Source organism: Macaca fascicularis, chromosome 1, assembly GCF_037993035.2.
Source record: "Macaca fascicularis isolate 582-1 chromosome 1, T2T-MFA8v1.1".
In the NCBI taxonomy this organism is placed as follows: Eukaryota; Metazoa; Chordata; class Mammalia; order Primates; family Cercopithecidae; genus Macaca; species Macaca fascicularis.
Window position 1 is genome coordinate 160,290,513 of NC_088375.1, and position 27,194 is coordinate 160,317,706.

Sequence of the window (27,194 nt, forward strand, 5' to 3'; positions counted from 1 at the left end):
TGGAACACATTAAATCAAATCTATCTCAAACAATGGAACAGTTTGGGAAACTAATAGCATCCAAAAGGTACACGTGGACTTGTTTCCACAAGGATCACCTTTCAAATTGATTTTTTTTTTTCTCTGAATGATGTTAAGAATTACAGATCCTGGCCAGAGCACCATTCCCAGAGATTTGGGTTCAGTAGGTTAGAGTGGGACCCCACAACCTGTATGTTTACAATACTATTGTAAACAGCTCTGATGTATATCCTTAGCTGAAAATTACCATAGTACACTATGCAAAGCATGGTATCATGAAAGGAAAAGTGCTTTAGACTTAGGCAGACCTCATTAATTGTTTTACTTTAGACAGGTTATTTAAAATTCAATTCTTAATTCAGTAGTGCACATTTGTCCTTCTCTTTGGAACACCCAGCCTTATAACCTCTTCTGATGTTTGGGTAATTCCGTATACTGTGAGTACTAATGAGAAGCCAAGACCACATTCTATCATAGAAGCAGAAAATGTGCTTTCCATGATCTCTTTGCAGCTAGGGAACAGAATTAGCAGAGGGTGACCATATGTCCTGGTTTAGACTTGTTATCCTGGAATAATTCTTAATGACACTTTTACTCTCAACAGTTCCCTGGTCTGGACACCTCTGTAGACTCCTCCAATCAACACATCATATGAGACTGACTTCAGAGCTGATGACATAAAAAGCAAGGCCTAATCTATCTTGGCAACGTGGCAGTAGCTCCATCCAATTTCCCATGGTAGCAATTCCAGCCACAGATTCAATGCCCTTCATTGTTGGCATCAGAAGCACAAGAATTTATGTGTGCCTAGCAAGGGTGGCAGTGCATCTTCACAGGACCACATTTGGGCATGATTTTGGATGTTGTTCCTCACTGTGAGAATTTCAAACATGGCTTTCTACTCTGTTCTGAAGAAGATTCTATGTGCTACATGATATCCTTTAATCTACTCATTTTATGACTAAATTAGCAAGAGTTAGTTTCTAATACTTGAAAGAAAAAAAACTTGACAGATACACTCTCATTCCTCAACAAGAATCAAATGATCACTCTGTATTAGCCATTAAGCTAGTGTTGGAGGTATGGATGTCTTATCAGTAACAATCAATATAATAAGATCATTGTTCCAGGGATGCCGAAAAGAATAAAGAGGATCATGATTGGAAAGCCTCTATCAAGCATGAAGCCTGTCATATACTAGACATTTAATAAAAGTTACTTAACCTTTTTACTAATGTCCCTCTTAGAAATTTGCTATGTCCAAAGCTAATAACAGATAAATGCAGAGTCTATACTCTCAAACAACTTACAGTCTAGTTAAACAGTCAATAATTACAGTCCTGAAGTAATAACAACTGAACATCAAACTGCTCAATTCCTAATCTGGCTTTAATAATTTTTAAAACTAAAATAATGGAATCAACTGCTCTAAAGCCATTTGTTTTATTGTTTGATTACTTTGTCAATCTAGACAGGGTCTTAATTAGGCCTTGTAGCTGCTGTATTTATAGACAATCATCCTCATTTTATTTTCCTACAAGATTTTAAGCCAAAGGGAAATCTTTAACAAAGTCATTGAGCTTCTCCTCCCAAGGCTGTTATTAAAAACAAACCTTTGAATCTTTTTTTATTAATGAGTAGCTGAAAAAATACATCTTTCATTCAGAAGAATGTTCTTGGTTTTTTTGATTATCTCCCTTTTAAAAAAGCTTTTCCTTTGTTCACATTCTGTTCTAAGCCAGGGAAAGTCAATGCCACAAGTCAGTATTTGAGAACAGTCAGGAGTCCAGGGCATCTGGAGCGTGACATAAGAATTCTTAAGGTTCAGGAGGAAAAATGCAAAGCAGAATGCAGTGCAATCTTCTATGAATTTATAATTTGCCTTTGGCCATCCTTGGCCCCACCCAGTATTCCTCTCCAATTGAATCAGTAAACTTCAAATTAGGTTATTTACTTGGTGAATTATCCGCAGTGGCTGAAACATTATTCCCTTCAAAGAAGATGTAAATACCAACTGAAGGAACAAGCCAGGACAAATATGGAATCAGACATAGAATTTATGTGTATACACATCTGTTTTTGCTTCAGTCACTGTGATGTATTTAGTTTTGTCTTGGACCAATTTGCAAAGACAAAAAAGAAAATATATTATTATATCTTAGAAAAATTGAATGCATGGATAACATTCTATGTGCTCTAACTTAGCATCTTATTGAGAAACATATAAAGGAGAATTTAAAACAAAAAATACATGTAAATCATTATTGGGAAAATATCTAGTGCCTGGTGCTCTGTTTAGAAGAGAGTGGGTATATAGTGATGTCTTTTGAAAGAAATATTGAATACTGGGTGAATGGATGCTGTTTCTTCTTTACTTCTGCTTATTGACTCTAAAAATAAAATAAAATTTTCCAGATTAACCAAGCAATATCAGCAGGTCCTACAAGATCTTTAAAATTACTCCCAGGTCTGTCTTTAATAAGCTTTCAGTAACAGATCTGTGTAATACATCCAAGAAGCTATATTTCAAAAAGTGAAACACTTCCTATGGCTGGGCATGTTCTAGAAATTTTTTGTGGCTTTCTGTAATATCCAGCTCCATCCAGTTGCAAGGATTGTGTTATTTAAAAGAAATATAGCATTTATGATTAAGATGACAAAATTATTAATTCTAAATTTAAAATTTTCAATTTTTAACATTATCAAAATGGTATATTTTGAAGACTGTATCACTATTTTTTTTCTTATGCAGTCCATCAATATTTTAACCTTTTCAATCTCATTTAGGGGGCATTATACTTCTTTTTCGTTACCCTAAGAGATACAAAGAAGCAGAACAGAGATTTAAAACATACCTAACTGAATAGGTCAGCCTTCCAAACATGCTGAACTAAAGAAAGTGCTTTCAGAATTACATTTTGAGTAATTTTGCAACCTGAATTTATTTTCATTTGTGACATTCTGTTACCATGGAAACATACTGTAAAGACTGGATTTCAAATTGTACTCTTTTGGGGCTATTTACTTAATCTTTCTGCTATGTCCATTTACCACAGGCAGGGTCCAGATCTAAAATAAATCATTTGGAGGCTTAGCTACATTTTATAATAAGTGAACTCACTGATAATAAGTCCTGCACAGTGTCCATTGGCATAGCAGATCTTCTGGTTTATTTTTTTGCGATTGGTTGAAGTGCAAATGGAACTTAAATATCAAGCATGTACTAGAAAGAAATAAAAATACTTAAAAATCTGAGTCATGCTGTCTCTTGATTTTATAAAATAGTTGAGTAGGAGGCATGTAACACTTGCATGCACCACAAAGAAAATGTTAAAAATTGTATCATATGATGCTGGCATGTAAGGGGGATGTGGCTGTAGTATTACACATTTCAATGCCTTTTGCAGAGGAGTCTTTTGATCCTAGAGACATGCTGATCATAAATGACATTCATTTTGACACTACTGAGCTCTGGAGTTGTGCAGAGGAATAAAAAGCTAAGGTTGGCATCAATAATAAAAGGAAAAAGTGATGCAGTTCCTGACCTCTTGGAAAAGTGAAGCAGTTTCAAAAACACGATTATGTGTTCAGTGGTTCACACAGGTGTACCTGTGCCTATTCTAAACTAACAAAATGAAAGAGACTGCTTAAACAAGGTCCAAGGAACAGCATTCCTTACATCCTAACAACATAGGTTGTTTATAATAATGCTCTAAAGTAGCTGCCTGAGTTACTGCATACTGGCGTATAGAAAACAATGCAAGCTATGTTTCTTAAATTTTACGAAATAAAGTGGCCCCTGTTTACAACTTAGAAACTGGAAATTACCCTAGTCTCTTGCCACAGTTGTCTCTAGGAGACTTTGTGTATTCCTTATGGGTAGATAAAAAACATTGGTTAGCTTTATTAACTAAATATCAATCTGAATTTTGGACCTAGGAACTGGCAGTTCTAGAGATTTGACAACCGTGTCCTTTTGGAAATGTGTATTGTTCCTGCTGCAAAGGCCAGCAGTTCTTACAGCTGGGCTTTTAATTGGGTCTCTTGGGGGTCAATGGAAGAATGTTGGATATGCCTGAGAGAATTTAATGGCAAGATGCAACTCTGAGTGAATTTTTGTCAAAAAATAAAGTTTGTGAGGAAAAGTGAAAAAAAGAAAATTTTCACTAGTTATAATCAACTTTCCAAAATTTATTTTATAATTAAGAAAATAAAAATGAAAGGAAATTCTATTCCATCAGCTGATTCTGAAGTCCTTCTATGTATTCTAAAACTTTTTTTCCCCAAATGGATCACACTCAAACTCCATTAAAAAGTGTAGTAATATAATATCAAATATTGGGGATGCTGTGGGAAGCAACTGAAATTCTCATATATTGTTGTAAGATTTTAAAACAGTACAAACATTTTGGAAAACTGTCTAGAAATTTCCTAAAACATTAAACATATGCATTATTACCTTTCGAATTATCAATTCTCTCATATATATATGTGCATATATATATATATATATATAAGAGAGATGAACATATATGTCCACAAAAAGACTTGAACAAGAATGTTACTGGCAATTGTATTCATAACAAAAGAACACTAGAAATATTAAAATGTCTACTAGGAGAAGAATGGATATACCAATTATGGTATATTCATGTAATCTTCAACAATATAAAAGAACAAACTATGATCCATACAACAGCATGGATGTATGTCCAAATCATCTTGTTGGGCAAAAGAAGCCAGTCATAAATTTATACAAACTTCAAGAACAGACAAAACTATATATAGCAATAAAAGTCAGAATATTAATTACCTTTGGTGGTAAAGTCTATTTCCCTAAGATGAGTGCATAAGGGAAAATTTCAGAGTGATGAAATATTCTAAATCTTGATCTGGGTGGTTTTCAATGGATGTATACATACATAAATATTCATCAGGTTATATACTTAAGATTTGAGAATTTTCTAGAAGTAAATAATATCTCAATTTATAAAAGATCAGTGAACAACAGCAAAGACAACTAATTTATCTACGAGAACACTTTACTTTCACTGGAGCACCTAATATATTAAGAATTGAGCTAAAACATGTAAAGAAGGATTCGCATGTAGGCCTAATAAATATATTAAAGATAAATTATGACTTGTGGAGTAAATAAGTACATGACTACAGGATTAGTCAACTTCAAGATTTTTCTCTAGTAAGAGAATTACAAGTAAAAAGTATGCATAAAGCAAATGATAGCAAAGGTCTTTTAAACATATAATCTTACCATCTGCTTTGCTGCCTTCTTCCATCAAGAGTTTTGCAATATTCAAGAATCCTTTTGCGGATGCTAGGTGGAGGGGTCTATCTCCAACTTCACCACTTACATTTACATCAGCACCAAATTTCAAAAGAAGGCGAGTTACCTAAAGGATTTATTCATTTGAAATTAGTATCAAAATTCAAACAATAATGCAAAACTTTTGGCAGTATACAAAAACCCAACTGGCGTAAACCACAAAAAATTTATTGTTATATCACCTAGCAGGAAGTCCAAAACTGGAATAATTCTAGGGTTGATTAATACAACAGCTTAATAACTCAAGTTCTTCCATCATTCTGTTCTGCCATGCTCAGCAAGTAGGATGATCACCCCATGGTAGCAAGAGAGCTGCAGCATCTCCAGTCACTACAAACTGAGGTCCACAGAGTACAGCAGGAGATGACCTCTACCTTTTGGAACAAGCGGCTATTTTTTTTAAATCTAGAAATTCCTTCTTAAAAACTCTCCAGAAACCCTCTTCCCATATCTCTTCAGTCCGGACTAGGTCATTTGCAATTTTCTAAACCAATCCCTGGACAAGGGGAAAGATTTACCGTGAGTGGCTTCAACTGAACAAGATCTAACACACAGTGGATGGGGATAGGAGCATCTCTAAGCACAGCCTCTAGGAGAGAGGTTGAACAGTAAAATAAAGAGTCTGCAAGAAAGAAAAAAATATATGGCCCAAAGTGGTAATAGTTGAAATGATAGTTTTGCCTAAGCAGCCAATAAATAGTGCCTGCTACTGACCTTATGTTAACTTGAGGGGTAATATCATATACTGATTAAGAATTAAGGTGCAGGCCGGGCGCGGTGGCTCAAGCCTGTAATCCCAGCACTTTGGGAGGCCGAGACGGGCGGATCACGAGGTCAGGAGATCGAGACCATCCTGGCTAACACAGTGAAACCCCGTCTCTACTAAAAAAAAAAATACAAAAAACTAGCCGGGCGAGGTGGCGGGCGCCTGTAGTCCCAGCTACTCGGGAGGCTGAGGCAGGAGAATGGCGTAGACCCGGGAGGCGGAGCTTGCAGTGAGCTGAGATCCGGCCGCTGCACTCCAGCCTGGGCGACAGAGCAAGACTCCGTCTCCAAAAAAAAAAAAAAAAAAAAAAAAAAAAAAGAATTAAGGTGCAGTTTGAGATATTCCTAGATTCGAATCTAGAATCTGATTTATATCAGCTGTGTGTTCTTGAGAAAAATTAGGTAATTTATTTATACCCAAGTTTTTTCATATGTGCAATGGGAATAATAATAAGACTTAACTCATGGGTTGTCATGAGGATTAGATTAGGAATTTGTTTAAAGTGCATAGCACAATGACTGTCATACACTATTTGTTCTGTAAATGTTATTTTTTATTTTTGTTGGTGAACTGAGAAAATGTTGTTTACCATTTCTGTTTCAGAGTTAATGTGGGGCTAGATGAGATGCTAGGGAACTTTGAAAACATTTTTTAAAAATCCTTTCCATATTTTTTGACCTTGAAAACCTACTTTTGTCATTTGCTCTCTTTAGTATCAACTCTCTTGTCAATTTCATAATGTAGGTCTTCACTGTACATAAATAACCCTCTCTAGAGTCATGCAGAATCTTCTCTGAATGATCTCTTCCAAAGTCTCCTTCTGGCCAGAGTCACTGGTAGTTGACTTGATTCTTGATTTTCATGGCAGCTTCAGTCATATACCATTACTGGCCATCTTGCTACTGGAGTTTTGGGCCTTTTTCTGGATATGTGAGTGAACTGGAGACAGGAACAGTAGCCCTGACATCTTTTCCAATTCACTGAGACTCTACATCCATAGGGTCAGAGAAGGATAAAGTGATGAAGCAGGTAGGGGTCTTCCTGGGATTGTTTTAGGTAATTTAGGAATTCCTTTGAGTCACTTGCATATATACTTAAGAACTTTCCAAATAATTTATGTAAACTTGACATTGCCTCTCCTGAGAATTTCAAAAGTCATCTCAGTGATACTAAGAGGTTAAGTTAAGATGCGCCTGAGTCCTTAAAATAGCAGTTAGGGTTCAAATAGCAATTGACCCCTCTCAATTGTCTTGACCACTGAAGTGTCAGCACAAAAGTGAATTCAAGCTCTAAAACTATTTTTACTTCCCATGAGTCAGCAAATAAACATGTCTTGAGTATAAATCTCTCAAGAATATGGTAGACATTTGATAGAAATTCTAGGTAAAATATTAGCTGGGTACAATGTGGGGAACTGAGTTCCTATTGAGTGTAATGGACAAGAGCAAGGGTTTGGAAATCAGGCTTCTATTTATCAGTTATATTGCGTTGAACAAATTGTTTATCATTTTGATACTTCAGTTTCTTCGTTGCTAAAGTTGGAATAACAATATTTCCACCTCTTGGAGTTGTTGTGAGGATTAAATAAGTCAGAGCATGAAAAGCACTCAGAAAAGTGCCTGGCATTCAATAACTGTTAGTAAAAGTGGTAGCCCCAACTTGGAGCATGTGCATTTTATCTCTTTGTTGGCTAATGGACAGATCAAGACTTAATTCAGGTGAAATCAGAACAGCAGAAGTTTAGTTTCAACAACCTTGCATGCCTAAGCAGACATTTCCACTTAAACAGACTCCATATATTCTGATTATGTGACTTTATAATAGACAGATTTAAACTATCTCTGAAATCGATTGTCTATTAAGGACTATTATTACATACCTAGGAAATATCACTCTTGGTACAAAACATCTACTCTTCCACTTAAAAAATAAGTAAATAAACAAATGACAAGGAACATGGCACATTAGGTACATTTATATATTGAATGTACCATTCTCCTTGTCAGCATATTTTAGCAAATGACAATAGCCTCCATAAATTACTTATGTGCTGCCTTCACACACAGAAAGTGAGTCCCTTATCATAAAAGGGCCATCCACATTTTAGCATAATTTTATAAGACTGTGACTATATTTTCAGGGAAAGTAAACAAATTTAGTTCTCCACCCAACATGCATACAGGCTGTTTATGTTTCTGCTGGGTGATGAGGTTAATCGTCAAAGAGGATGACTCTACAAATAACATGCATTGTATATATCCTGTCTGTGCCTGAGGTTAGGAAATGATGGGATTTTTCCATTACTTGTGCTTTTGGGCCTGTACTTCTAAAAGTATTTTCGGTGCCCAGCTCTTCATTGCACTCCAGTGCACTCTGAGCAGCACATCAATGAAATAAGCAATCTTCCTACCTATAGGTCATGCTTCACCGGTCTTAGAGTGTCCAGGCATATGCCAGCTAGCAGAGGAATAAAGCCACAATGACTATTGAGCACAGGGACACAAGTAAGTTTCATCTTCAACTTGGAACCCTCAGGTGGTGCTGTGGCATGACCTCCAGGAAGGTAAAAAGGTATAATTCTATCCTAAAATTGAAGGAGTCTAGAAAAACAAATTGTGGAAGAGTGAAAATGGAGTATTCAATGAACAGTTATATTTGGTTATCCAGTTACATTTGTTTCTCTCTCTCTCTCTCTCTCTGGTTATTTTCAGTTCCTTGAGTATTCTCACTGCCAAAGGACAGTGTTTTAAAGAAACATACAATTTTTGTCTTTTGATATGTTAAGGTTGAAAATCAGCAGACTTTGGAGTTAGAACATGTTGCCTTGAATTCTGGCTTCTCCATTTAGGAAAATTGTCTGGACTTGATAATTTTTCTCACTGGTTGAAGAAGAATAAGAAGAGGTACTTTGGTACAGCAAAACAAATATAGGCTTTGGGATCAGACAGAACTGAGTACATATTCCAGCTCTTCTATTTATTATTAATAGCTGCATGGCTCTGGCATGCTACCTCACCTGACTTAGCTTCATGCATACCATTGATAAGAATGGGCAAATAGGCCAGGCGCGGTGGCTCACACCTGTAATCCCAGCATTTTGGGAAGCCGAGGCAGGTGGATCACGAGGTCAGGAGATGGAGACCACCCTGGCTAACATGGTGAAACCCCGTTTCTACTAAAAATACAAAAAATTAGCTGGGCGTGGTGGCGGGCAGCTGTAGTCCCAGCTACTCGGGAGGCGGAGGCAGGAGAATGGCGTGAACCCAGAATGCGGAGCTTGCAGTGAGCCGAGATCGCGCCACTGCACTCTAGCCTGGGTGACACAGCGAGATTCTGTTTCGAGGAAAAAAAAAGGAATGGGCAAATAACAGCCAATTTCAGGGTTGTGGAAAAATTAGAAAAAAAGATAAAGGTTCTATTATAGTGCCTATCCCATGGTATAAGCTCAATCATGTGGCAACTCAATAATTTCATAAAGTTGTGAAGGTTAAATAAAATCATATATTGAACAAAAGTATGTTAAAAACTTTAAAGCTTTCTATATATATTATTTTTTATTACAGAATATAACATTTTATACATATGGACCTGTTATAGAATCACATATTTAAAGTAAATTATAAAGCACATTAGTAATTGTTTTTATAGAGCCTTTATGAGTTGTTTTACTGTTATTGCCATTAGCATCATCACAGCTACATTTACTGAGCATTTGCCAAACAATTTATATTGCATCCGAACAGCAGCCCTATGAGGTTACTATTAATATCTTTCCCCATTTCGTAGGTGAATAAATGAAGATCAGAGGGATTACATAACCTATACCTGGTCAAAACACTAGGGATTTTTCAAATTTAGGCTGACTGATTCCTGTGGTCACACACTTACCAATGTACTGTTCTGCCTCTTTGTGTACTAAGCTCATCAGCAAAAATGAATAGCATGACAACCGTAATGCTTATATGGATCTACAAGTTCCTCAAGGATGGACTGATGAGAATATGGCAAAAATAATTCAAAGATATTTTAAATATAAACTCTTTGAAGACAGGACAATTCAACAAAAGCCTACACTTAAGCAACACCTAACCTTTGGAAATTCTACTGTCAGACTTACCTGTTCATGCCCATAGTAGGCTGCAATGTGCAATGGAGTGAAAAAAACTGCATCTTGAATATTGACATTAGCTCCATGTTGCAACAGCACATCAGCAGCCTGGACAAGAAAATGATTACGGTTAAGAACTTCAGTTGAGTTATCTGCCTATTAAGATTCAGTTTACAACCACCATGCACAAATCTTCTTCAGGAGTTGCCACGCTAAAACACAATTTTCTTCCATCCACCTCATCCAAAACCTCCAGTGTCTTATTTTTGTTTGTTTTTTTTTTTTATGAAAGATAAAGACTAAATCTCCTTAGTATGACATTCAAGGTTCCTTCAATCTTACAGTGTTCCTTTTAAATGTATTTCTCATTCGTCTCTTTCCTAAACCCAATTGTAGAGTCAAACTGCATCCAGCTTCCTGCTCCTTTGAGACTTTGTTCACATTATTTCTTCAGCCAGAAATGTCCTTCTGCCTAATATATGCATGCTTAATCTCCAGCTAAAATGCCATCTCCTCCCAGATTTCCTCAATTTCCCTCCCTTCCTTGCCATCTGCCTGGCTGAAATTAAATATTACCTCCTCAAAAATCTCACATAACTTTCACTCATATAATTTAGAACATTTTTCTATTTATATACGTGCCTTAACATCCTTACTAAAGAGAAATTTCTTTAAGGACAAAGTATATGTCGGATTCATCTTTATAATCTCACTCTAGCATGTGGTCATGCAAATAGTAATCATACAATAAATATTTGTTAAAGAAGTGAATGAACAAATGAAAAACTCTACCAGGAACTGTTGGCCAATTGTCATCATGGAAAGCCATAGATTGGTATTTGTAGGGGACAAAAAAATATTTTTTCTATCCATTTTAGGTTTATTGGCTTAGGCCATATAAATTAGACTGATAAAAAGGCAGATAAATAAGAGAAAAACAAACGGGAGTTTATTAACATGTGTATTGCACATAAATGGGACTGCTTAGTGATGAGTAACTCAAAGTAGCAGTTAGAACTTGGGCTCTCCTATAATCTTAGCAAAAATTTACAATAACTTTGTAGAACAGTAATAAGACAAAGAAAAATAACTTTGAACTTCTACTGGCAACAAATTGGGGGAAGGTAAGTATATGGAGGAAACTAACGGAAAATAGAAGTTAGTTTTAGCAAAGTTTGTTATATAGATTCCTCTGGTTACTTCTCTGGGCTGATAAGTGTTTAGAGTTATCTCTTGTGATTAACTTCTGTCCTTTCTGGTAGAGAAGACAGGAAGGAATCCTTCATAAATTTATGTCCCTCTTTTAGGCAAATAGAAGGAGAGCAAAGAGTTTCTATATCTGTTTCTTTTCAATTTTCTGTAGTTCAAAATAATCAATATGCCAAAGTAGCATATTTTGGGGGAGCATATTTTGCTACCCTTCACAACAAACTTGCTGATATTTCAAATTTCCTCTCCTAAAAACCTATCTCCTACTCTCTCTTTTCTGTTCAACAGATTGAAATAATTTCCTTCAAATGTGTTCATTTTCATTGTGGACTTTGCTAATGTACTGTCTATTCTTCAGTTGGTTAAATAATACACATTTTGAAAATTTTTCAAAAGGCTTTTAGAAGAGAAAACAGAAAGATGGAATTTAAGAGCTCAAGGGACTTATGTCCTGTCACCTCTTCTGTTTCTATGAACAAATTGCCTCTTAAGTTATATTTCCTCAATTGTGTGAATCATAGACCTACAGAACTAGGGAAGGACTATGGACATTACATATCAAACCCTAACATTTTAAAGATAAAAAAATGGAGAACCAGGAATTAAGAAATTTTTAAAGGTCATAGAGCAAGTCAGTGTCAATAGGAAACTAAATCTTTAGTCTCTTGCCTCAAGCTTTGTTTCTGAGTGCTTCATGGTTTGAAATAGTTAATTTTTAGTCATCTATTTATCCATTAAACACAATTTATTGAGCAAATATGAGCCAAAACTATTATTTTACATGCTTATTTCATAATTTATTCACTCGGGGGGATAGCATTAGAGATGCTAATAGTTGTCATATAAAATAAGGAATTTTTATTGGAAAATCCGAAATTTCTGATGGGTCCAAATATAAGCAGGTGTATAGGATTTTATACATTCTCACAACAATTGTTTCTTGTTCATACTTGAATATTATTGACTAATGATCAGCAGAATACACATTGTGTACGGTGAGTTGTTTTTATAATATAAAAATTAAAACCACAATGAGCTTTTATTGAGGGAATATTATGTATCAGGCCCAGAAACAAGTGTATCAGTGGTATTCAGTCTACTCTGTTTCATGCCGAAACACAGAAAGAGGTGCTACTCTCTATTTTAAAGATGAAGAAACTGAGTGTCTGGGGAGCAGAAGTGAAATTCAAATACAGGTCTGTTTGACATCAAATCTTGTTTTTACCAGTCCACTCCTCTGACCTTGATTGTACTAACACGAACCTTTAAGTAAATAAAGTAACTAATTCAATCCCAGATAGGAAGAAGCCATCTGTCAGTAGAGGTTCCATAGATTTAGACTGAAAATGAATGTGGGAGCCATTTATAACAAGTGCTTGGTATCTTTAGGCTTCACATGCCTGGGAGTTCAATCTCAGGAACCTTTGAAGGAGGCCCCTAGCAATCAAGGTAGATTAAGCTTTTTACAATTTCTCTTATTTTAAATATAGCATAAAGTAGACAGCATGAATGTTTATGTAAAACAGACTTTCAAATGTTAACCTATAGAGCCAATTTCTTAGGCATGCTTCCAGAACTTTCATTCTAAAAGATAAGAGCTCTTAGGCTTTAATAAACAGTCAAAAGCCATTTTTTTTCCTCCTAAGTTTGCACTTCTCCAGTTAACTCAGAAGGTCAACCTTTGGCGAAACATTCATTAATTATGAAGTGTTGGTTTTCTGAGAAACTGTCAAAATGTAAGTTTTAATGAAACCATACAGAGTCATTACTAAATTGTAGGCTTTACTTAGTTTGTTTTAAAATTCAAGCAAATATTTAACCATTGAGAGCAATGCATGTTAGAATTATCTGATTTTAGCTAATGAGTAGAATACATGTACTAATTTGTATGACCTTTGGAGTAATGATGGGGAGAGTATCTCCCAGCACTCTAACGGGAATATGGTATATTGTCTGCCATGTGGACTAAGACAAGTACACTCATATAAACATGTAGGCTTCAGTATATACCTATCAAGTTATTTTACTCATGGTTCTTCTGCTTTGGCACCTGAAAAAGTTGGTAAATCAACTTTACACTCTTTCCACTACATGAAACTCTGTGAAGTCACAGACTGAATCTATTTTGTTCCCTACTATGGTAGGTAGGTAATAGGCATCCAATAATTGTTAAACTGGATGTACTTCCAGTACAGTTAAAGTGAAAATTTGGAAGGTGTATATACCACCAGGAATAAGGTAATATAAACAATAATTAGGACTTAATTATATGATAGAAATTTTAAACAATTCAATTCATCAAACATTTATTGATAATTGATTTCAAATTAATCTTCAGGAAACCCCAAGTATTTGCTATATTTCAAGACCTGTGGTTGGTGTTTTAAATATATTATTAACATTTTTCCATGGTATATATTCTGTTATTTTGACTTTTTTTATGAGACTATATAGTCATGATGTTTTTTTCTCAGAAAAAAATAACTAGTAAAATTGCAAATTAGAAACAGATTTTATGACAGCTATCTTAATACACTTAAAGGATATAAATCTTTAAACATTTTAAGGATATAAATTGTATCATACTTAGATTTATATAACTGACATAAATATATATTTATCTTATTGTTATTCAATATATATTTAATATTATTAAATGTATAGAATATATATTTATATAAATTTATTACATTTAATAATAGTACTGAGATATATAAAAATATATATTTGACATATAATAATACTATTAATATAATAGTAGTATATAATAATACCACTGATATATATATATAAAATACTACTATTGAGATATATATTATATATACTCAATATATATAATACTGAGATATATATATATTAAATGCTACTACTTAAATACATATATAAGAATAATACTGAGATATATGTATCTCAGTAGTAGTATTTTATATGTCAATATTATTATAAAATATATCTATGTACATATTATTAAATATATAAATGTCAGTAGTATTATTATTAAAGAACTAAGATTCAAATATGGTCTGGTAACTTGGTACTTTTTACTGATGAAAGGATAAGTACTATAAATTGCCCCCCATTAAGTGGTTGTTTTATGAGCACAGAAAATAAGTCAGATCTCTTTATCTCGATAGAACAATTACTATATGGATTACCCTTTACAGATATTTTTATTTACCAGTTGACTCTCAAAAAACATCCAAGTGAAGTTCCTCCAGTTTCTAGCTTGTAATTTAAATACCGATTTAAGCATTCTGCTTTTACTTTTTCTGACATGGAGTCTTGCTCTGTCTCCAGGCTGGAATGCAGTGGTGTAATGTCGGCACACTGCAACTTCTACTTCCCAGGTTTAAGCGATTCTCCTGCTTCAGCCTCCTGATTAGCTGGGACTACAGGTGCGCACCACCATGCCCAGCCAATTTTTGTATTCTTAGTAGAGACAGGGTTTCACTATGTTGGCAAGGATGGTCTCGATCTCTTGACCTCATGATCTGCCCACCTTGGCCTCCCAAAGTGCTGGGATTACAGGCGTACGCCACTGCGCCCAGCCTGCTTTTTCTTTTTACAATGTCTCCCCTTCTCTTTCTCTGCTTCCACACACCCAGTCTCATGACCAAGCTCAGTTCCCATGTTTTCCATGAAAAGCTATTGAAAATAGGCCATTGTATTAATCATTTATTTTCTGAATGCCTATAAAACTTAGTGACACAATGTAATCTTTTTGGTAATTAACTCTTCGGTAAAATTTTAAACTCATGTTCCCAAGTTGTCTCTATAAAGTGTAAGAAGTTTTGACTCTGGTAAAAGGATTTTTCACCTGAGGCCCTGAAATTTAATCCTTATAACTAAAATACCCAGACCTTCAAAATTTCAGAAATTCCAAAAGTAATGCCTATAATAGCAAAGGCCCTCACTGTTATTTCTTATTAAATGGTTTTGCTACAGTATAACTTTAACTTATTTGACTTGGTTCCATTTAGCTCCCTCTCTATCTTTTATTTTAAGGAGCTCATTGGGTAGGGATAAAGGAGAAAAATGAATGACCATATAAAGAGGAACTAAATGTCCCATGGAAGAGAAAATAGAATAGGGTAAATTCTAGATGAAATAAAATGACAATCAATCTCAGTTGAAATTGCCAAACCAAATATAGTGTCTCATACCTAGCAGACTTTGAATAAATAGCTACACTTGGAAATTAAATTTTTCTTTGCTTTAAGTGGTAATTTATTTTCTATTATTTCTTTGGATCTTCTTCAAATTCATGCTTATACCAATGTTTTCCTTAAGATTTATAGTTTGCTTAAAGCTACAATTTTCTCTTCTCAATGCCTGCGTCTCACCTTTATTATTGAGATTTATAGAGAGAAGAACAATGAAGCTGTATTGGGATGACACCCATTTCCATTTAGTGGAAAATCTGTGTTAGTAAAGCTTTAGAGGAAAAATTGTTTTTCCAAAGTCTATGACTTATCAGCTCAAAATGATCCTAAAGACATTGGCGTGAAAGTTGATTTAGGATTGATATTTTTTTTTCCAGTTATTTTCAGTTCTGACATTCAACAACCGGTTCTCAATTATTGTCCCCCCCAACTATTGTCCTTCCTTCTAAACTTCATAGACAATTTTTTAGAGTCATCTCCAACTTTCCTCTACCTTTCCTCACCTCCTATTCACTCCTCAGTCCGCTACAATCTGTCTTTAGACCTCACCACTCCAGGGATATTTCTCTGGAAAATGACATCAAAGGTCCCCTAATTGCCCATTCTCATGGATGCTCTTTAGCCTGTAGTGGATTCTTATAATTTTATGTTGTCTCAGGATTCATTTCGAATATAAGTTTTCTTATACCACAAGCAGGACTTTGTCACCAGGGACACAGTTTCTAATTCTCTGCCTCTTCCCAGTTCCTCAATGTGGTTGATCCAGATACCTGCCATGTATGACAATCTCCTGGTGACCCTCTCCTTATGGGACAGCTAGACATAATCGCTGGGTCCGTACTGCAGACCCTGACTGAGCGACAGATGAAAGGGAGTACTCAGACATAGGTATGCAGTTAAGAGCAGCTAGGGGTCTGCCGGGCTCTAGTGGCTAAAGTGCAGCAGCACCGATAAGCTGGAGCTGCTTGCTTTTATTCAGTGTAGACATAATTCCAAAAGCCTGGAGCAAACACAGTCTGTGGGTAATTAACATTTATTGTTCCACTTTCGGGGAACCTCATGCATGCGGATGATCAAAGGTCAGTTCCTGGCCAACATAAGTAAGCAACTCTGTTTAAGATTAATTCCCCTACACTTACTTGTACCTACTCCTTGCCCCCTGGCTCAGGGTCAGGGAACAGCTGCCTTCAGCTTATTCTCCCCCGAAGCTATGCAGAGCTTTCTGACCTTTCAGAAGGTCTGCTCCTTTCCCTATAGTTTCTCCCACCACCCTGACCAATCTCCTACACATAATCTGCTTGGCTTGCTCCTCTGATGCCCACGCCTACCATGAACTGCGCAGCAGATAAGCAGCAGTGACCCCTCTCGATCACAGCAAGGCCCCACAGAGCTAGTGCCTGCTTACTCTAAACCCATTAATTAGAACTTCCCTCAGGAAACCCACTTGTGTAACTGTTGGATTCCTATTGGAACCCAATAAAGGCTTTAGCATAATGGTTTCTCTTTCTCTCTCTTGCTCCTCACTTGCTGGTTGAGTGTATGTGTCCTGAACTGCCCCTGGCCCCACTTCCCATTGGCCCTGTAAGGTGTGCTGCCCTCTTCTTTCTGAGATCTGTAAGTTTATCTTATAAACTCAGGTTATGAGAGCACAAAGGCACCAAAAAGCACCCATGCTTCTTTTTGTCTTATGTGGTATTATTTGGGACCAGTTAGTAATTCCTTCCCGCTGCAGAAAGTCCTGTTGAGCAGATAGCTTTTCAAAGGTATTTCAGTGATCATCATATTGGCAGCATATTTGTAAAACGGACCATGACTATGTTATTGTTTGCAGTTGACAGCTTCTGTTATTTCATGTACTTTGTTGAGTTGCCTCCTCTGTGTCTCACCTGACTGACACATTGAGCCTGTTTTCTAAGTCAAGGCTCTCCTAAAGAGTGACTGCCTTTGTAGGATAATACTAGACACAGGTCAGATAAGAGCCACAAAGAGGTCTGTAAATATCAACAAGTTTCCTGTGAGAGGAGCACCTGGTCACAGGTTGGACACTTAGGTATTTGGCTATCTGCCAAGATAAAGAGGTAGCTTGTGAAAATCCATGAAGCCCTGTCAGGGTGGGACTAATGTTTATAGTCCTCTTGTGAGGGAGACCTCAAGACCAAATTAAAAAGTATATAACATGTCCTTTTCCTTATTTGACTGTTTATCCAGCATTTGTTACTATTGTCTACTTCTTCCTTAACATTTTATTCTCCCTTAGATTGCTTGACATCACAATTTTCGAGTTTTCTTTCTACCTCTCTGCCTACTTATTATTATTCCTCCATAGAAATGACTTTTTCTCAGTTCATCTCTTAAGTGTTACTTTTTCTCGCTGACATTAGTGTTTTCTTTTGCTCTCTGCTTCCTGTAATTCTCTTGTATTTATTAATACATGTAAAGAACTTAGCACAATGCTTAGCATGTAAGAATAAATGTTTCAGAAATGATAGCTATACCTATTTTTCTCTATATATGCCTTGATTGATTTCATCTATGACTACTACTTCTACTCCTATTACTAGAAACACACACACACACACACACACACACACACACACACACACAATGTTTTTCTCAGACTTCTTTCAACACTGGATCTACCTTCTTTGGCAACTGATAGTCCTGTTTTGTATCTTTTCCCTATTTCCCAGCCACCTTTACCTTTGGCTGATATTGTCTTTGCATTGATCAAATCTTTATCACTTGCCTTTTGATTCTCGTTATTTTGAATGAAGCATTAGAAGGCAAAAAAAAAAAAAAAAAAAAAAAAGTGTGCCAATGGGCCAAGAATATCTATTCCATTTAATGTTCACAACAGTCTTACAGAATTGTTATTAATAGCCCCATTTTAAAAACAAGGACAGTGAAGCTCAGAGTTATACAGCTTGTAAGGAAAAACACTTAAGTTTAAACTCAGGTTTATGAGAGCCCAAAGGCACCAAAAGGCACCCATGCTGCTTTTTGTCTTCTGTGGCATTATTTGGGCCAGCTAGTAATTCCTTCCCATTGCAGAAAGTTCTATTGTGGAGACAGCTTTCCAAAGGTTTTTCAGTGATAGTCATATTAGCAGCATATTTGTAAAAAGGACCATGATTATATAATTGTTTGCACTTGACTGAAAAAAAAAGTTAAACATATTCTAAGTCATACGTTAAGAGTCTTGAAGAGTCTTATATATTAAAATGAGAATTTTAGGATTTTTTCCTTATAGAGATGCAACAAGAGACTTTAAGAAAAGAGTAAAACATATTTAATTTGCATCTTAGAAGGATCTTTCTAGGAAAAGTGTATGGGTTGAATGGATTGAAGAAAGAGCAAGACTGCAAACAGGTAATCCGTGAGTAACATCCTGCAGTAAGTTTTGTTTTGTTTTGTTTTTAAGAGATAAGAATAAAATGAATAAAATGAGATGTGGTAGTTGCGTTGGCCTGGAGATGGAGAATGGATTTCAGAGATACTGAGATGGTAGAGTCACCCAGCTTGGTGGCTCATGCCTGTAATCCTAGCACTTTGGGAGGCCGAGGTGGACAGACTGCCTGAGTTGAGGAGTTCAAGATCAGCCTGGACAACACGGTGAAAACCCATCTTTACTAAAATACAAAAAATTAGCCAGGTGTGGAGATATGCACCTATACTGCCAGCTACTCAGGAAGTTGAAGCAGGAGAATTGCTTGAATCTGGGAGGTGGAGGTTTCAGTGAGCTGAGATGGTGCCACTGCACTCCAGCCTGGGCTACAGAGTGAGACTCCATCTCAAAAAAAAAAAAAAAGGTAGAATCAGTCATAACGATGACATATGGGAGGCTGGTGATAAGTAAAGATGAGAAGAAATGGTCAACAAATGACTATAAAAGAGGATGCCTACAAGGGGAGATGAACATGAAGATAAAACTTTGTTTACTTCATGAACTTATAAAATAGGAAAATCACTTTGAGTTTTTCTCTCTTAGATTAATTACTTGTAATAGCTAGTTTATTTTGGCAGAACTGTGCTCTTACTCAACACCACAAACTGTTTCCATTGGGGTCAATCTCTCAATCAAGATTTGAACATAATTCTCAAGGTTTCAAACAAATGAACTGAAAGCTATACCAATTAAAATTACTAGGAATTGTTTATTCATTTGTATTGAAGGCTTATATAGATTAGAAAGCATTTTAGATGGTAACATCTGCTTTAGAGTTACCAAGCCCTTTTTTGACTCTATGCTCTAATTTCTATAGGCTTTTCGATTTTTAATTTTATATATATATATATATATATATATATCTCCACTCCTTGACAGCTATTACAAATGTTAGCTGAGATTTCTCTATGTCATGTGATTACAGAGTTTTTCACTTATAACGTTGGTTGAATATTTTTATAATGACTATCATTTTCTTGACATATCTCTAATTAAGTATTTGAGTACAAAAATCTATTGGAAAATAGTTTCTTCAGGCTGTCACAGAAATGAGGTCTTTTTATGTGATCTTTCTCTTATTATCACAGGTTAAAATTAAATTGGATCTTAAAATTACACAGAAGATGATTCCACAAGATAATATCATAAAATAAATTAAAAGGAAGCTCTATAAAGTCATGGAAATAAAACTTAGAGACACACACTAACTTATGTATATAAAATAATTTAATCAGTTATATAAATTTAGCATCGCTTCTCAGGAAGTGATGAGAATACAAGCAGAAAAGCTGAGGGAGGAGAAGTGAGAATAGGGCAAGGCTGAAGATACAAGTGATACATTTTATAGAGGCAATAATGGAAACTAGCAAGTAACATCCTTTCACCAAAATAAGAAGAGATACTTGTAGGATATTTATGGTTTAAAACTGAGGAGGAAGGGAACCAGAGAAGGAAAGAAAAGACTCATCTAAGAAGCAGAGAACAAAAGAATGCCTGTCAAGGTAGCCCACAAAAGAGATATTTGTAAGAAAAGAAAGGCAGATTTTTCTGTGTCATTCAGTTAATCATCATCTTGCTGTGCTATTTGCTTCATTAGATGTATACTTTTTCCCCCATCATTCTCTTATGTGGAGTTCTTATTTTAAAGTCCCTGGCTGTGAAAACAGGCTTTCAACATTCATGATGCTATGACCACATCATGTTCTATGCATTTCAAAAGCCAAAATTCTGTTTTAGGGATTTATTTATACAAATTGCCACAGGCCCCACAGTTTTCACTACATTGCAATTGTTCAGACTTGGAAACTGGAGTACAAGTTAAACTCCCTCCTTCTCACATTCTTCCTCATATTGCACCTATCTTCAACCTCACATTCACAGAGGAATGAAAGTAGCGTCTGACTATCAGTTTTGTTCATGACTTTCCTCCTCCTACTCAAGTCACCTGTTCCTCTCTTTTCTCAGAAAAAAAAATTTCTTCTGCCAAAGTATTTTGAAAACCACAGTGACTTGCCTCTACTTGAAAAATCAACTCTAAATTACACTCAAAAGGTGAGTTGGAGTCATCTAATAAAACATAAGAAGGGACACAAAGATTTTGCATCTTACACTAAGTAATAAGAATTCTAAAAGTTATATCGTTGTTTAATGAATATCAATTTTATATTACAGCTGGAATATAAAAACAAAAAAGACAACATTAACAATTAAATCTTGGGCTTAAGGGTTAATCTTGTTGCAAGTACATGTGTAGAATATGCAGTGTGTGCCTGTTTTGGAACTCCTTCATTAATAAAACCAGAAAACTGACTATATAATACACTGCAAGATACTTTTTAAATTCATTTTAGGACAGCAGATGTAGGTAATCAGTTATACCTTACAGACTATTTAACAATAAAATTGAAAACGTTGGTCTGCAAAAATTTTAGAATAAGTGATTCCATGAAAATGGTGCTTCCACAGTTGTAAAAATGTTTAACTGGTTATGAAACACTGTGCTTTGACAGATACAGAAATGGATTATGAATAATTTTCCTTCTGAGGAAGAGTTTATCAAAATGAAGAACACACATCATCTAGTCAGAAACCTATTATTAGGATAGAAAACAGTAGGCATAATAGTGGTAAATGCATCAACCATTCCATCGGTCATATTAAACCATGTTAAGGTAAATACAGGGTGGCTAAATAATAGAAGCCTACAATAAAAATAAAAAGAAGCACAATATCACATGCGCCCAAGTAGTTTTGGCTTCAGAAACAGAAACGAACAAGATATAATTGCAGATGGGACTCAAGCCCAGACTTCTATAACCCAACACATGGCTAGGAAATGGCAGAACCTATATACAAACACACTGTGCAGGCTTGCTCCAGAGCCCACATGACTAAACTGCTCTGCTTTGCTATGGTCAAAAACCATCGCTCTTGGAGCCAAGTTTTGCAAAAGTTTCCAATATTTTCACATTTTTATTCAATGAACTCAGAACTCAACCTGAGTAGTACTATGACAGAGTAGAGCTAGGTGGCACCTAATAGTAGGGGGCGTGACTCAGCACCCCTTTCTTGTTCCCTGCATGACCTCCAAGGTACCATTGGAACCTTAGACATCAGAGAATACATATTGAAAATCACTGTTCCACAGAAAAGAGTTGTTACATTTTGGAGAATAGCATTGCTACCATATCTATTTGCCAGGCCATGTTTGCTCCTAGATGAAGATGAAGCCAAAACATGAGTATAGCATCATGCTAAGTTTCCTGGGGTAACGGAGTCCATATCTTCCAGACATAACAAGTAATCTCTCTATGAATCGATCTCTCTATATATTTGATATTGTCTTTGATAAAATATAAGTGGCATTGGTTCTACATGAGGCTAAGTAGTTCCCTTGAGTTTGGGGTTGACATAATTAATGACTTATTTCTAACAACTAAAATATACAAAAGGTATAAAATGTCACTTCCAAGATTAGGTTTCAACAAGATTATGGTTTTGTCTTATATTCTCTTGACCTCTCCCTCAGGTGCCTTGTTGTGAACTGCCCTATGGATAGAACCACATGGTAACTTTGATGCCTCTGGATAGCACAAAGTATGGATTTAAAGCCTGCCAAAGTCCATGTGAAGGAGCATGGAAGTGGATTATCTTCCAAACACTCACTGACATGGCTATAGCCTCACCTAACACTTTTACTGCAGTCTTCTGAGGGGATCCAGCTAAGCCATTCCAAGATTCTTGACCTATAGAAACTGCAGTATAATAAATGTTTGTTTTGTTAAGCCACAAAGTTTTGGGGTGATGTTTATATAACAATAAATAGTTTAACATACTATTGTGCCTCTCAATTCATTATTTAAAACACCCAGGTTGGAAATGACTTTTACATTGGAATAGTTACTTATGACTTACTTGTAAATATTAAAAGAGGAGCAACAGCTCAGATCAATAAATATTTTTGAGTACCTAGCTATTCTAACCACTGTGCTAGGCATTGGGGGTCAAAAATAAATTAATTACTTCAAAGCAATATACAGGTTAGTGGAAGAAACAAAGTAACTGTGATATAAGGTACATGTAAATTTGATGATAATGTGTGAACTATCACAACAAAGGCAAAAAGCTGTACATTTTACATTCTGTCTGGGGAAGAAAGAGAAAGCTATAGAGAGGTATAAACCTAAAACTTGAAATAGAAGTTTTCTAAGCAAACAGGGGAGAATAAGCAAATTTATCCATTTCCTCATTTTCTCATCCACTGGTCCCCGACACACAGCATGTGCTCACCAAATTCCACCCTTTCTTAAAATCTAATTTGAAGTGTATTCTCTTCAGAAAACCTTTTTAGACCTTGAACTTTATTGAACTAATTATCTAGACAAGCGATTAAATGTCCTGGTAACCTAAGAGTCACACTGAGGCCTTTAAAAAGAATTTATTGCAGATATCCCCTCCAGAATCACTGAATCAGAATCTCTCGATACCACAAATCTACATTTTAAAAAGCTCCTTAGGGATTTCTTCATGCATCCAATATGGAGTAACAGGGACTGGATTACTCTTACTTGAGACAGTCTCAAAATGGGCTAAATGTATGAAGCATTAATTTTTAACAAATGAAATTAGGCATCAGGCAATGAAGGACAATAGTTCCTAGGCAATGAGAACAAACCCGATGAGCCCAACAATTGCCCCAGTTTATTATCTTTAGAGAGTATCCAGGCCACGATATAAAAGGGGAAATTCAGAGAGACCGAGGCAAACCACCTTTCTTGAGAAGACATAGTTGAGAGTCTGGAGAAAGCAACATGGCTATAGTTCATAAAATAGATTAGTAAAGATGAGAAAGCTGTGCAAAGAAAGAACAACAGAGATATGCAGAGCGTTCCCCTGGATGACTCAGCAGAGCATTGATCAGCAGGTCCATCTGAAGAGACTACCACTGATCGGGAAGTGGACCAATAGAGACAATTAGTGGCAACAGTGCCCAGGGCTCACACAGGTACAGGGATATACTCTATTCCCACTACCCAGACTAGAAAACTTCCTGATTGATGCCGTACTCATAAGAGACTTATGATGGAAGTCTCATAAGAGACTTAAGATGAAGTACTCATAAGAGCCTTCCCTAAGTGGTCGGTTACTAGCTCTACACAGCACTGCTTCATTCTCATCAAACAAATCTTAAAAGCTAGACCTAAAAGGATTAAATTTAGTTAAGTTAACTGCATCCTAGTAGGAACAGATATGGGTTAAGGTTAAGGATATTTATAGGAATTCAAAAATATACAGAACCCAATACCAAAAAACTGATAGTATTTGGAATTCAGTCATAAATTACCAGAAAAGCAGAGGCCAAAAAAAACAACAACAACAAAAACAAAAACAAAAAACCGACTTTAAAAGAGGGGAAAAAATCAATGAATCAAAGCTGACTCAATTGATACAGATGTTAGAATTTTCAAATAAGTACAATAAAACAGTTATTAGAACTATATTCCGTAAGTTTAGATAGTACAAGCACGAAGATATAAAGACAAAGTTCAAATTTCTAGAGATGAAAGCTATATAATATGTAAAATAAGAAACATATTAGGTGAGATTAACAGCATGTTAGACATTGCAGAAGAAAAGATTAGTAACCTGGAAGATGTAGCAATCAACATAATACAAAATGAAATGTGGAGAGCAAAATTTTTTGTTGTTGTTTTTGAGACATAGTCTCACTCTGTCACCAGGCTGGAGTGCAGTGGCACGATGTCGGCTCACTACAACCTTACCTCTCAGGTTCACACAATTCTCCTGCCTCAGTCTCCCAATTAGCTGGGATTACAGGCACCCACAATGACGTCCAGCTAAGTTTTTTATATTTTTAGTAGAGACAGGTTTTCACCATGTTGGCCAGGTTGGTCCTGGCCTCAAGTTATCTGCTTGCCTTAGCCTCCCAAAGTGCTGAGATTACAGTCATGAGTCACTGTGCTTGGTCAATAATTTTTTTTTTTTAAAGCAAAGAGTATCATTGAGATTTTGGACAACAGCAAACATCTTAATACGCATGTAATTGGAGGAGAGACAGAGAAAATATTTTTTAAAAAGGGTCAGAAATTTTCCCAAAGTTAATGTAAAATATAAATTCACTGATGCAAGAAATACAATGAATTCTGAACACAAGATACATGAAGAAAACTATACCAAAAACCAACATGATTAAATTGCTCAAAGTTAATGATAAAGAGAAAATCTTAAAAGTAGCCAGTATAAAAACACACATTACATACTGAAGGCCAAAAATTAGGAGAACAGATTTCTTGTCAGAAAAAAATGCAAGTCAGAAAACAGTAAATAGTTTTAAAGCAATAAAAGAAAATAAAAGTAATCTAAAATTTTACACCTAGTAAAACATCTTCTAAATATAGTGATGAAATAAAGTATTTTCCAATCAAATAATATAATAGTCAAAAGATTTTAACAGACACTCTATCAAAGAAGATATACGGAGGGCAAATAAGCATATGAAAATATGCTAAACTCATTGGCCATTAGGGAAATGTAAATTAAAACCAGAATGAAATACCACTCCTTACCTATTAGAATGGTTAAAATATTTTTAAAAATTGACCATATTAGGTATCAGTGAGGATGTGGAGAAACTGGTATACACCCAAAGGTTTATAAATCATTCTACTATAAAGACATATGCACATGTATATTTACTGCAGCACTGTTCACAATAGCAAAGACTTGGAACCAACCCAAATGCCCATCAATGATAGAATGGATAAAGAAAATGTGGCACATATACACCATGGAATACTACACAGCCATAAAAAATGATGAGTTTATATCCTTTGCAGGGTCATGGATGAAGCTGGAAAGCATAATTCTCAGCAAACTAACACAGGAACAGAAAACCAAAATCCACATGTTCTTACTCATAAGTGGGAGTTGAACAAAGAGAACACACAGACACAGGGAGGTGAACATCATACACCAGGGCCTATTGGGGGGTGGGGGGGCCAGCAGAGGGATAGCATTAGGAGAAATACCTAATTTAGATGATGGGTTGATGGGTGCAGCAAACCACCATGGCATGTGTATACCTATGTAACAAATCTGCATGTTCTGCATATGTATCCCAGAACTTAAAGTATAACAACAACAGCGAAAAAGGAATTATCATACACTGCTGAAGGGAAGGTCAAATAGTAAGACTTTAGAAACCATTCATCAATTTTTTAAAAAGTTACACATAAACTTACCAAATGATCTAGCCATTGTACTCTTAGATATTTGCCTACAAATATCTACAAATAGATAGGGTCAATCTACAAATAAGTCTCCTAGTCACCTGGTCCCTAGTCATTTTCTCTAGGCTTCCATTCCACCATATTCCCTGACTCAGCTTCTGACATACCCTCTTTTCACGTCTCCTCACTGCATTTCCTCCAGCGAGAAAGCTCTTATACCTGCTCTTTCCTTATACCTAAATATCCTCTGCCCAGAAATCTCTCTCTGTACCCCAGCTTCTTATTTCTAAAGTGGAAATAATAATTTTACCTACCTTTCAGGGCAGTTACAAAGATTGAGAGTTAATATTTGTAAGCCACTTAGTCCATAGTAAGCACTACATGTAATTGTTACTACTACAACCGATACTATCATTATTATTTCTTCCTCTCTTTACTTGATTAACACCTACTCAGATTCTCTGGTTGTAAGCCGAGTGATCAATTCCTCAGTGATTCTCTCCCAACCTCCATGACCATGAATATATTCTTTCAGCAAATATTGTGTTGCCTATGTGCCAGGCAGATGCTGTGTTAGGAACTGAGAATAATGAAATGAAAAACAAAAGCAACGTTATGTGTCTTTGTTGAGCTTATATCTTAGCCAGAAGACAGGCAGCAAAGAAAAGGAAATAAAAGATAGACTGTGTTATATAATGATCAGTGCTGGAGAAAAATAAAAGAGGGAAGTGATTAGAGAGTTTCAGAGATAGGATGGTCTGGAAGGGCCTCCCTGAGAAAACTGCATTTGAACCAGAACCTTATGAAGGTAAGGGAGTAAGACATTACATAACTGAGAAAGAAGAAAAGTCTGGGTAGAGAAAAGCACGTCAAAGATCCCAGGCAGGA

The 27,194-nt window shown here is 35.7% G+C and overlaps 1 protein-coding gene and 1 long non-coding RNA gene across 22 annotated transcripts in view; one reads left to right on the plus strand and one right to left on the minus strand.

Moving 5' to 3' along the window:
- LOC135964948 (uncharacterized) overlaps window positions 1–3,274 on the plus strand; it is a 43,882-nt gene extending 40,608 nt beyond the window's left edge. The window contains exon 2 of the long non-coding RNA XR_010577687.2: window positions 626–3,274. This is a non-coding gene — a long non-coding RNA (uncharacterized lncRNA). The remainder of the gene's footprint in view (window positions 1–625) is intronic.
- The window catches only part of TNNI3K (TNNI3 interacting kinase), a 301,864-nt gene that overhangs the window by 195,144 nt on the left and 79,526 nt on the right, over window positions 1–27,194 (minus strand). For all 21 annotated transcript variants that reach the window (XR_006691546.3, XR_001484720.3, XM_074003752.1 and 18 more), the window contains 2 exons: window positions 10,249–10,347; window positions 5,294–5,432 (listed from right to left, as the gene is read on the minus strand). Coding sequence is in view for 19 of the 21 variants with exons in the window: in XM_074003752.1 (XP_073859853.1) it covers window positions 5,294–5,432; window positions 10,249–10,347 (238 nt within the window). In the remaining 2 variants the exon portion in view is untranslated. The remainder of the gene's footprint in view (window positions 1–5,293; window positions 5,433–10,248; window positions 10,348–27,194) is intronic.